Raw genomic sequence first — 12,661 nt, 5'->3', positions numbered from 1 at the left:
GCACACTACAGAGGATGGGACCGGCCTCCCTATAGCACACTACAGAGGATGGGACCGGCCTCCCTATACCATACAGCTCTATAGCACACTACAGAGGATGGGACCGGCCTCCCTATAGCACACTACAGAGGATGGGACCGGCCTCCCCATACCATGCAGCTCTATAGCACACTACAGAGGATGGGACCGGCCTCCCTATACCATGCAGCTCTATAGCACACTACAGAGGATGGGACCGGCCTCCCTATACCATACAGCTCTATAGCACACTACAGAGGATGGGACCGGCCTCCCTATACCATACAGCTCTTTAGCACACTACAGAGGATGGGACCGGCCTCCCTATACCATACAGCTCTATAGCACACTACAGAGGATGGGACCGGCCTCCATATACCATACAGCTCTATAGCACACTACAGAGGATGGGACCAGCCTCCCTATACCATACAGCTCTATAGCACACTACAGAGGATGGGACCGGCCTCCATATACCATACAGCTCTATAGCACACTACAGAGGATGGGACCAGCCTCACTATACCATACAGCTCTATAGCACACTACAGAGGATGGGACCAGCCTCCCTATACCATACAGCTCTATAGCACACTACAGAGGATGGGACCGGCCTCCCTATACCATACAGCTCTTTAGCACACTACAGAGGATGGGACCGGCCTCCCTATACCATACAGCTCTATAGCACACTACAGAGGATCACACCGGCCTCCCTATACCATACAGCTCTATAGCACACTACAGAGGATGGGACCGGCCTCCATATACCAAACATCTTTATAGCACACTACAGAGGATGGGAGCGGCCTCCCTATACCATACAGCTCTATAGCACAATACAGAGGATGGGAGCGGCCTCCCTATACCATACAGCTCTATAGCACACTACAGAGGATGGGACCGGCCTCCCTATACCATACAGCTCTATAGCACACTACAGAGGATGGGAGCGGCCTCCCTATACCATACAGCTCTATAGCACACTACAGAGGATGGGACCTGCCTCCCTATACCATACAGCTCTATAGCACAATACAGAGGATGGGACCGGCCTCCCTATACCATACAGCTCTATAGCACACTACAGAGGATGGGACCGGCCTCCCTATACCATACAGCTCTATAGCACACTACAGAGGATGGGACCGGCCTCCCTATAGCACACTACAGAGGATGGGACCGGCCTCCCTATACCATAGATCTTTATAGCACATTACAGAGGATCGGACTGGGCTTATGCTTCCCCTGAGGCCGGCCTCCTCTATATCATTCTGCGATATATCACTACAGGAGAACAGACTGGGCTTAGGCGTCCCCTGAGGCCGGCCTCCTCTATATCATTCTGCGATATATCACTACAGGAGAACAGACTGGGCTTATGCTTCCCCTGAGGGCGGCCTCCTCTATATCATTGGGCGATATATCACTACAGGAGATCAGACTGGCCTTATGCTTCCCCTGAGGCCGGCCTCCTCTATATCATTGGGCGATATATCACTACAGGAGATCAGACTGGGCTTATGCTTCCCCTGAGGCCGGCCTCCTCTATATCATTGTGCGATATATCACTACAGGAGATCAGACTGGGCTTATGCTTCCCCTGAGGCCGGCCTCCTCTATATCATTGGGCGATATATCACTACAGGAGATCAGACTGGGCTTATGCTTCCCCTGAGGCCGGCCTCCTCTATATCATTGGGCGATATTTCACTACTGGAGATCAGACTGGGCTTATGCTTCCCCTGAGGCCGGCCGGCCTCCTCTATATCATTGGGCGATATATCACTACAGATCAGACTGGGCTTATGCTTCCCCTGAGGCCGGCCTCCTCTATATCATTGTGTGATATATCACTACAGGAGATCAGACTGGGCTTATGCTTCCCCTGAGGCCGGCCTCCTCTATATCATTGGGCGATATATCACTACAGGAGATCAGACTGGGCTTATGCCTACCCTGAGGCCGGCCTCCTCTATATCATTGGGCGATATATCACTACAGGAGATCAGACTGGCCTTATGTTTCCCCTGAGGCCGGCCTCCTCTCTATCATTGGGCAATATATCACTACAGATCAGACTGGGCTTATGCTTCCCCGGAGGCCGGCCTCCTCTATATCATTGTGCGATATATCACTACAGGAGATCAGACTGGGCTTATGCTTCCCCTGAGGCCGGCCTCCTCTATATCATTGGGCGATATATCACTACAGGAGATCAGACTGGCCTTATGCTTCCCCTGAGGCCGGCCTCCTCTATATCATTGTGCGATATATCACTACAGGAGATCAGACTGGGCTTATGCTTCCCCTGAGGCCGGCCTCCTCTATATCATTGGGCGATATATCACTACAGGAGATCAGACTGGGCTTATGCTTCCCCTGAGGCCGGCCTCCTTTATATCATTGGGCGATATATCACTACAGGAGATCAGACTGGGCTTATGCTTCCCCTGAGGCCGGCCGGCCTCCTCTATATCATTGGGCGATATATCACTACAGATCAGACTGGGCTTATGCTTCCCCTGAGGCCGGTCTCATCTATATCATTGTGCGATATATCACTACAGGAGATCAGACTGGGCTTATGCTTCCCCTGAGGCCGGCCTCCTCTATATCATTGGGCGATATATCACTACAGGAGATCAGACTGGGCTTATGCCTACCCTGAGGCCGGCCTCCTCTATATCATTGGGCGATATATCACTACAGGAGATCAGACTGGCCTTATGCTTCCCCTGAGGCCGGCCGGCCACCTCTATATCATTGGGCGATATATCACTACAGGAGATCAGACTGGGCTTATGCTTCCCCTGGGCCGGCCTCCTCTATATCATTGGGCGATATATCACTACAGGAGAACAGACTGGGCTTATGCTTCCCCTGAGGCCGGCCTCCTCTATATCATTGTGCGATATATCACTACAGGAGATCAGACTGGGCTTATGCTTCCCCTGAGGCCGGCCTCCTCTATATCATTGGGCGATATATCACTACAGGAGATCAGACAGGACTTATGCTTCCCCTGAGGCCGGCCTCCTCTATATCATTGTGCGATATATCACTACAGGAGATCAGACTGGGCTTATGCTTCCCCTGAGGCCGGCCTCCTCTATATCATTGGGCGATATATCACTACAGGAGATCAGACTGGCCTTATGCTTCCCCTGAGGCCGGCCTCCTCTCTATCATTGGGCAATATATCACTACAGATCAGACTGGGCTTATGCTTCCCCTGAGGCCGGCCTCCTCTATATCATTGTGCGATATATCACTACAGGAGATCAGACTGGGCTTATGCTTCCCCTGAGGCCGGCCTCCTCTATATCATTGGGCGATATATCACTACAGGAGATCAGACTGGGCTTATGCTTCCCCTGAGGCCGGCCTCCTCTATATCATTGGGATATATCACTACAGGAGATCAGACTGGGCTTATGCTTCCCCTGAGGCCGGCCTCCTCTATATCATTGGGCGATATATCACTACAGGAGATCAGACTGGGCTTATGCTTCCCCTGAGGCCGGCCTCCTCTATATCATTGGGTGATATATCACTACAGGAGATCAGACTGGGCTTATGCTTCCCCTGCGGCCGGCCTCCTCTATATCATTGGGCAATATATCACTACAGGAGGTCAGACTGGGCTTATGCTTCCCCGAGGCCGGCCTCCTCTATATCATTCTGCGATATATCACTACAGGAGAACAGACTGGGCTTATGCTTCCCCTGAGGCCGGCCTCCTCTATATCATTGTGCGATATATCACTACAGGAGATCAGACTGGGCTTATGCTTCCCCTGAGGCCGGCCTCCTCTATATCATTGGGCGATATATCACTACAAGAGATCAGACTGGACTTATGCTTCCCCTGAGGCCGGCCTCCTCTATATCATTGGGCGATATATTACTACAGGAGATCAGACTGGGCTTATGCTTCTCCTGAGGCCGGCCTCCTCTATATCATTGGGCGATATATCACTACAGGAGATCAGACTGGGCTTATGCCTACCCTGAGGCCGGCCTCCTCTATATCATTGGGCGATATATCACTACAGGAGATCAGACTGGGCTTATGCTTCCCCTGAGGCCGGTCTCCTCTATATCATTGGGCGATATATCACTACAGGAGATCAGACTGGGTTTATGCTTCCCCTGAGGCCGGCCTCCTCTATATCATTGGGCGATATATCACTACAGGAGATCAGACTGGGCTTATGCTTCCCCTGTGGCCGGCCTCCTCTATATCATTGGGCGATATATCACTACAGGAGATCAGACTGGCCTTATGCTTCTCCTGAGGCTGGCCTCCTCTATATCATTGGGCGATATATCACTACAGGAGATCAGACTGGCTTTATGCTTCCCCTGAGGCCGGCCTCCTCTATATCATTGTGCGATATATTACTACAGGAGATCAGACTGGGCTTATGCTTCCCCTGAGGCCGGCCTCCTCTATATCATTGGGCGATATATCACTACAGGAGATCAGACTGGGTTTATGCTTCCCCTGAGGCCGGCCTCCTCTATATCATTGGGCGATATATCACTACAAGAGATCAGAGTGAGCTTATGCTTCCCCTGAGGCCGGCCTCCTCTATATCATTGTGCGATATATCACTACAGGAGATCAGACGCCTTTAGCTACCGCAGCAATGGAAACCCAAGGCTGTGACCACGATCGCAGCGGTGGGATCGCAGAGGCAGAAAGGAGGAGCCTGTTTTCCTACAGACACCTACCGCTGTATTTGCATCGTAGATGGACAGAATTGCGCAGCGTGTGGGCAGGTCAGCATTTCCGGCCATCTCTGAATCCGGCCACAGTGAGCTCTAATAAGATTTCTCTTCTATGCGAAGTATAAAGGGGCTCTGTATAATCACTATTTAGCCCAGAATTATGGAAATAAATAGAACCACCAGGGTGAAGAAGCTATAAAATGACCGTAGATGTGAGATGCCTGGCAAACACTAGGGGCGCTGTGGGAGAGTCTCCTTGCGGAAGTGGAACAAGTCCCCCCGTAATTTTCTGTATGTGGGCTGGGTTTCTCCCAATGATCTGCTACCAGAGCCACAGTGTCCTAAAATGTCCATTTGTGGCTCTCCGGAAACAAAGGGCCATTCTATTCCGTGGAGCTCAGAGCATTAAATGTCTTCATTCAGTTTTAACATATAGTGGTCTGAGCCTCCCCCCCCACCAGCCTTAAGCCCCCACAGAACTTGGCAGGCAGGACTATTGTTGGCTGGTTACTTTGTTGCTACAATGTTGCTGCATCCTGTATACCGAACATGTAACTAAGTGATGGCTGGGAAGCTGGTCAGTGCTTACACATAATCGCCAATTGGCGATATGACAAAAGACAAACATTAGAGGTTTCCCCATTGTTTGGAACCTCCCTTTAGTACAATGGGGTGTCCCGATCCATCCAGCGTTCCTCAGTACAACTCATAGACAGACAACCATCAGCTGACAGACGGAACCGGTAGCTTAGTACATGCCAGAAAGCCGTGTACATGCAGTGCGTGTGACTGACTGTGGCTCACGGTACATGCTACTAGCCGGGCACAGCGTGTACATGTGACTGCCGCTCACACCTGCTGCCGTCCTCGGGCGTTCGGGGCCTTTGCTGCCGGGCCTGGTACAGCTTCTTTGCCAGAGACTGCTCATACTGCTTAATACTGTCCTCCAGAGTGCTGCCCGCAGGGACAGGAAGCGAGACAGCAGGAAGAGGAGAGAGAGAGAGGAGACAACAGAGTAAGGAGAGAGACAGCAGGAACATCTCATGTCAGAGACAGCAGAAAAGCAGATAATACTGAGCCCCCACTGGTCCTTAGAGCCAGCTCTGTATAGCGCCTCCTGCTGGCTGCGTGGGGAGGTCACGCTAAGAGCCAGGGAGCTCAGCCACATAGTGTACAGTGATAGGAGGGGAAAGGGGAGGAGAGAGGCAGGAAATACACATGGGACACAATCACAACACTGTATAAGCATCACTCCATACCGGGGGGGGGGGGATGCATCGCAGCTCTGGGAACCGACGACACTGGAAATTAAGGAGTTAGCTGTACGGAGAGCCAGACAGTGGCCGATGTCAGAGACAGGAAGAACATAAGCCGGGGAGAGGCGGCCGTGGGGACACCCCCATAACTGTACCACCCTGTCCCAGACATGCAGTGATGACAAGTCTCCAGAAGAACTACAACTCCCAGCTGTGGGTGATTTTTACCTTGCAGCTCTCCACATGGCTCTCTTTTCAGCTTGTAATGCTCTGCGCTCTGCAGGGGACAGCTGCATCTCTTGTTCTGTAAGCTCAGGGCTCTGCACCCTTAGCCTTTCCTGAAGGCGTCGCTCTGCTTTGGCAGTACGCACTGGGGCCACCACATCTGTGCCGCCAGGGTAAACAGGACTCAGTCTGTGGAGGACAAGAGGAGAAGACTCCGATGATTGAGGAGCGAGGGCTGTGTGACCGGAGGAGGAGGAGGGAGCGAGGGCTGTGTGACCGGAGGAGGAGGAGGGAGCGAGGGCTGTGTGACCGGAGGAGGAGGAGGCAGCGAGGGCTGTGTGACCGGAGGAGGAGGAGGCAGCGAGGGCTGTGTGACCGGAGGAGGAGGAGGGAGCGAGGGCTGTGTGACCGGAGGAGGAGGAGGCAGCGAGGGCTGTGTGACCGGAGGAGGAGGAGGCAGCGAGGGCTGTGTGACCGGAGGAGGAGGAGGCAGCGAGGGCTGTGTGACCGGAGGAGGAGGAGGCAGCGAGGGCTGTGTGACCGGAGGAGGAGGAGGCAGCGAGGGCTGTGTGACCGGAGGAGGAGGAGGCAGCGAGGGCTGTGTGACCGGAGGAGGAGGAGGCAGCGAGGGCTGTGTGACCGGAGGAGGAGGAGGCAGCGAGGGCTGTGTGACCGGAGGAGGAGGAGGCAGCGAGGGCTGTGTGACCGGAGGAGGAGGAGGCAGCGAGGGCTGTGTGACCGGAGGAGGAGGAGGCAGCGAGGGCTGTGTGACCGGAGGAGGAGGAGGCAGCGAGGGCTGTGTGACCGGAGGAGGAGGAGGCAGCGAGGGCTGTGTGACCGGAGGAGGAGGAGGCAGCGAGGGCTGTGTGACCGGAGGAGGAGGAGGCAGCGAGGGCTGTGTGACCGGAGGAGGAGGAGGCAGCGAGGGCTGTGTGACCGGAGGAGGAGGAGGCAGCGAGGGCTGTGTGACCGGAGGAGGAGGAGGCAGCGAGGGCTGTGTGACCGGAGGAGGAAGCGAGGGCTGTGTGACCGGAGGAGGAGGAGGCAGCGAGGGCTGTGTGACCGGAGGAGGAGGAGGCAGCGAGGGCTGTGTGACCGGAGGAGGAGGAGGCAGCGAGGGCTGTGTGACCGGAGGAGGAGGAGGCAGCGAGGGCTGTGTGACCGGAGGAGGAGGAGGCAGCGAGGGCTGTGTGACCGGAGGAGGAGGAGGCAGCGAGGGCTGTGTGACCGGAGGAGGAGGAGGCAGCGAGGGCTGTGTGACCGGAGGAGGAGGAGGCAGCGAGGGCTGTGTGACCGGAGGAGGAGGAGGCAGCGAGGGCTGTGTGACCGGAGGAGGAGGAGGCAGCGAGGGCTGTGTGACCGGAGGAGGAGGAGGCAGCGAGGGCTGTGTGACCGGAGGAGGAGGAGGCAGCGAGGGCTGTGTGACCGGAGGAGGAGGAGGCAGCGAGGGCTGTGTGACCGGAGGAGGAGGCAGCGAGGGCTGTGTGACAGGAGGAGGCGGCAGCGAGGGCTGTGTGACAGGGGGAGGAGGCAGCGAGGGCTGTGAGACAGGGGGAGGAGGCAGCGAGGGCTGTGAGACAGGGGGAGGCGGCAGCGAGGGCTGTGAGACAGGGGGAGGCGGCAGTGAGGGCTGTGTGACAGGAGGAGGAGGAACAGCGTGGGCTGTGTGACAGGAGGAGGAGGAGGCAGCGAGGGCTGTGTGACAGGAGGAGGAGGAGGCAGCGAGGGCTGTGTGACAGGAGGAGGAGGAGGCAGCGAGGGCTGTGTGACAGGAGGAGGAGGAGGCAGCGAGGGCTGTGTGACAGGAGGAGGAGGAGGCAGCGAGGGCTGTGTGACAGGAGGAGGAGGAGGCAGCGAGGGCTGTGTGACAGGAGGAGGAGGAGGCAGCGAGGGCTGTGTGACAGGAGGAGGAGGAGGCAGCGAGGGCTGTGTGACAGGAGGAGGAGGAGGCAGCGAGGGCTGTGTGACAGGAGGAGGAGGAGGCAGCGAGGGCTGTGTGACAGGAGGAGGAGGAGGCAGCGAGGGCTGTGTGACAGGAGGAGGAGGCGGCAACGAGGGCTGTGAGACAGGAGGAGGAGGCGGCAACGAGGGCTGTGAGACAGGAGGAGGCGGCAGCGAGGGCTGTGAGACAGGAGGAGGAGGCAGCGAGGGCTGTGTGACAGGAGGAGGAGGCAGCGAGGGCTGTGTGACAGGAGGAGGCGGCAGCGACAGCATTTAGGGAGGATCTGTTCGCTTTAAAAAAAAAAAAAAAAAACATGAAACAAACAAACGCCATAAAAAAGGAACAATATTCATAGAGCTGCCGTCTCACCCGGACATGGAGTTAGGTCTCTGCTCCACCCTGAAAGCATCTTCCAGTGAATTTCTCTGAGAATCTGATGGTGATAACCTGCAGAGAAGAGACAGCGTATCCCAATAATTCATAATCCACACACAGTAAACATTATCCCAGAGACCCCGACACTACCCAACACCTCCAGGGTCACAACACCGGCCGAAACATCCATATACAGACGCTGCCCAACAGCTCCAGACATCTCCAGAACAGGAACCCCGGCCGACACCTCCAAAACCCAACGCTGCTCAAAAGCTCCAGACTCCCGACACCTCTGGAATTGCACCATCATCCAACACCTCCAGAGCCACAACACCGCCCAAAACATCCAGAAGCCAACACTGCCCAAGAGCTCCAGACACCTCCAGAGTCACACCACCATCCGACACCTCCAGAGCCACAACACCGCCCAAAACATCCAGAAGCCAACACTGCCCAAGAGCTCCAGACACCTCCAGAGTCACACCACCATCCGACACCTCCAGAGCCACAACACCGCCCAAAACATCCAGAAGCCAACACTGCCCAAGAGCTCCAGACACCTCCAGAGTCACACCACCATCCGACACCTCCAGAGCCACACCATCTCCCAAAACATCTGGAACCTGACGCTGCCAGACAAGCTCCAGACTCATCTACATCTTCAGTTCCCAATGCTGTCAGTCACCTAAGGACAATACATACGGCCTACCACCTCTGACCCAACACTTACAGCTCCCCACCTATGCCCGACGCGTGCACACCAGGAACATCTCCCTGCAGCAATGGGGTATATGACTTACTGAGCACAAATATCGAGAGAAGAGGAGAGAGCAATCATTGGACACCTGAGAATACAGAGAAGAGTCTCACCCGGTGAGCGAGGACAGGCTCCCACCATCCACACCTTCCAAGAACACGTTGCTAGGGGTGCCAGGGCCCGCCGTCCTCGGACTGTAGTCTCCCGGATTTACCTCATCCTCTTCCCGCAAGAGCTGTTCCCGCTTCATCTGAATCTTTCGGGCTGAGGAAAATGGAGGGAGAACCAATCAATATAAGAAAGACGAGAGAGATGGAATCGGTGGCTCCGGGTTATCCACCACTCTCACCTTCCTCCTCCTTCATCTTCCGGAGATCATCCTCCCCAACCAGGGAGACGCGTTTCGGTGGGCGCTCCGCTTGCTGCTGCTTCACGTCCATCTCAAAGTATTTTTGCCTCTCGCGGAAAGATCGCTGCTCCGGGCTGTCCAGACCCTAAGGACAGAGAAAACAGTCCCTGACGCCGACATAACGCAATCTCCAGGTCTGTTACCACAGGTGCAGGTGTGATTTCTGACGGATCTTTTGCACTGGGTACGGGCTCGTGCAAATACGCCCCCGGTAGTGATGGCAGCTGCTTCTGCAAGCAGGTGGATAGGTGCGGTATGGCGTCATCGATGCGGCTGACTCTGAGCCCAGGCGAAGGGCCGCATTTATATCTGTAGCTGTAATGCAGCCGACTGGCCCAGTGACTGAATAATATTCACAGCAAACTTTACTTATTTTTCATTTGTGATTATATGGAACGGTGATGGCGACAGGTTCTATAGGAGAGACCCAATACGTGCAGCAATAAAATCTACAGGTTTTATAAAATACAGCAAATCTGTCAGGTTGCCGACGTGGGACGTAGAGCACAGAGAGGCCACAAAATGTCCAAGACAGGCGTCGCACTCACCTCTGGGGTGGCACAAGGACGGTCCGGGGTCCTGGGCGATGCTGGCTCCTGAAGTAGATAGAAACAGATTCAGCGCCCACACGGTTACTCACACAGTAAAGCAGATAGAGGGGACGCAGGGAGTTGGGGCATCAGTCTACAAACGCCCTGGCACTTTACGTATGATGTCACACGCGTACCAAATTGCTACAGACCAGTACCTGACGCTCAGCGGCAGGATGTGCAGAGGGGACAGCGGAAAGCGTTTTATAAGCTTGTCTGGTGTTTGCATGAAGCCCATCGTTCGAGGAGGAAGAGGAGGTCTAAGGGGGAAAGGAAGAGAGAACATGAAGATTGTAACGGGTTGGTGCCCAGACTCCACCTGCACAGGCTATACCCCAGCGTAGTCCCTGTGTCCCCTATGTAAGGTGCAGAAGAAAACAAGGGTGTCATTGCAACACGGCACAAAGAAAAACGCCATGGCTGGGTACCGGGCGGAGGTCTTATTACATGGCGCGAAAAAACTGGGGAGGAGATTTCTGGGCAATAGTTCAGCCAAGAAAATAGAACGCCGGCATTTTACATGGCAAGGTCTTACTAATCATACACGGGTGTACGGCAGCTACTATACATGGTCTTACTAATCATACACGGGTGTACGGCAGCTATTATACATGGTCTTACTAATCATACACGGGTGTACGGCAGCTATTGTACATGGTCTTACTAATCATACACGGGTGTACGGCAGCTATTATACATGGTCTTACTAATCATACACGGGTGTACGGCAGCTATTATACATGGTCTTACTAATCATACACGGGTGTACGGCAGCTATTATACATGGCAAAGTCTTACTAATCATACACGGGTGTACGGCAGCTATTATACATGGTCTTACTAATCATACACGGGTGTACGGCAGCTATTATACATGGTCTTACTAATCATACACGGGTGTACGGCAGCTATTGTACATGGTCTTACTAATCATACACGGGTGTACGGCAGCTATTGTACATGGTCTTACTAATCATACACGGGTGTACGGCAGCTATTATACATGGTCTTACTAATCATACACGGGTGTACGGCAGCTATTATACATGGTCTTACTAATCATACACGGGTGTACGGCAGCTATTATACATGGCAAAGTCTTACTAATCATACACGGGTGTACGGCAGCTATTATACATGGTCTTACTAATCATACACGAGTATACGGCAGCTATTATACATGGTCTTACTAATCATACACGGGTATACGGCAGCTACTATACATGGTCTTACTAATCATACACGAGTATACGGCAGCTATTATACATGGCAAAGTCTTACTAATCATACACGGGTGTACGGCAGCTATTATACATGGTCTTACTAATCATACACGAGTATACGGCAGCTATTATACATGGTCTTACTAATCATACACGGGTATACGGCAGCTACTATACATGGTCTTACTAATCATACACGAGTATACGGCAGCTATTATACATGGTCATACTAATCATACACGGGTGTACGGCAGCTACTATACATGGTCTTACTAATCATACACGAGTATACGGCAGCTACTATACATGGTCTTACTAATCATACACGGGTATACGGCAGCTACTATACATGGTCTTACTAATCATACAAGGGTGTACGGCAGCTATTATACATGGTCTTACTAATCATACACGGGTGTACGGCAGCTATTATACATGGTCTTACTAATCATACACGGGTGTACGGCAGCTATTATACATGGTCTTACTAATCATACATACGGGTATACGGCAGCTATTATACACGGTCTTACTAATCATACACTGGTGTACGGCAGCTATTATACACGGTCTTACTAATCATACACGGGTGTACGGCAGCTATTATACACGGTCTTACTAATCATACACGAGTATACGGCAGCTATTATACACGGTCTTACTAATCATACAAGGGTGTACGGCAGCTATTATACATGGTCTTACTAATCATACACGGGTATACGGCAGCTATTATACATGGTCTTACTAATCATACACGGGTGTACGGCAGCTATTATACATGGTCTTACTAATCATACACGGGTGTACGGCAGCTATTATACATGGTCTTACTAATCATACACGGGTGTACGGCAGCTATTATACATGGTCTTACTAATCATACACGAGTATACGGCAGCTATTATACATGGTCTTACTAATCCTACACGGGTGTACGGCAGCTATTATACATGGTCTTACTAATCATACACGAGTATACGGCAGCTATTATACATGGTCTTACTAATCATACACGGGTGTACGGCAGCTATTATACATGGTCTTACTAATCATACACGAGTATACGGCAGCTATTATACATGGTCTTACTAATCATACACGGGTGTACGGCAGCTATTATACATGG

General features: G+C 53.1%; 1 protein-coding gene across 10 annotated transcripts in view; it reads right to left on the bottom strand.

Annotated features, from left to right (window-relative positions):
* Nucleotides 1-12,661, bottom strand: part of SCRIB (scribble planar cell polarity protein) — a 233,147-nt gene that overhangs the window by 24,433 nt on the left and 196,053 nt on the right. For 9 of the 10 annotated variants that reach the window (XM_088459378.1, XM_088459384.1, XM_088459381.1 and 6 more), the window contains 7 exons: nucleotides 10,468-10,569; nucleotides 10,268-10,315; nucleotides 9,660-9,804; nucleotides 9,424-9,574; nucleotides 8,548-8,625; nucleotides 6,240-6,425; nucleotides 5,611-5,709 (listed from right to left, as the gene is read on the bottom strand). In XM_088459378.1, the coding sequence (XP_088315504.1) occupies nucleotides 5,611-5,709; nucleotides 6,240-6,425; nucleotides 8,548-8,625; nucleotides 9,424-9,574; nucleotides 9,660-9,804; nucleotides 10,268-10,315; nucleotides 10,468-10,569 (809 nt within the window). The remainder of the gene's footprint in view (nucleotides 1-5,610; nucleotides 5,710-6,239; nucleotides 6,426-8,547; nucleotides 8,626-9,423; nucleotides 9,575-9,659; nucleotides 9,805-10,267; nucleotides 10,316-10,467; nucleotides 10,570-12,661) is intronic. The other variant, XM_088459385.1, reaches the window with a different exon arrangement.

This window comes from Taudactylus pleione, unplaced genomic scaffold, assembly GCF_031769625.1.
Source record: "Taudactylus pleione unplaced genomic scaffold, aTauple2 ptg000907l, whole genome shotgun sequence".
In the NCBI taxonomy this organism is placed as follows: Eukaryota; Metazoa; Chordata; class Amphibia; order Anura; family Myobatrachidae; genus Taudactylus; species Taudactylus pleione.
Note: the sequence above shows the minus strand (reverse complement) of the source record. Positions and strands in the feature narration are given on the sequence as shown.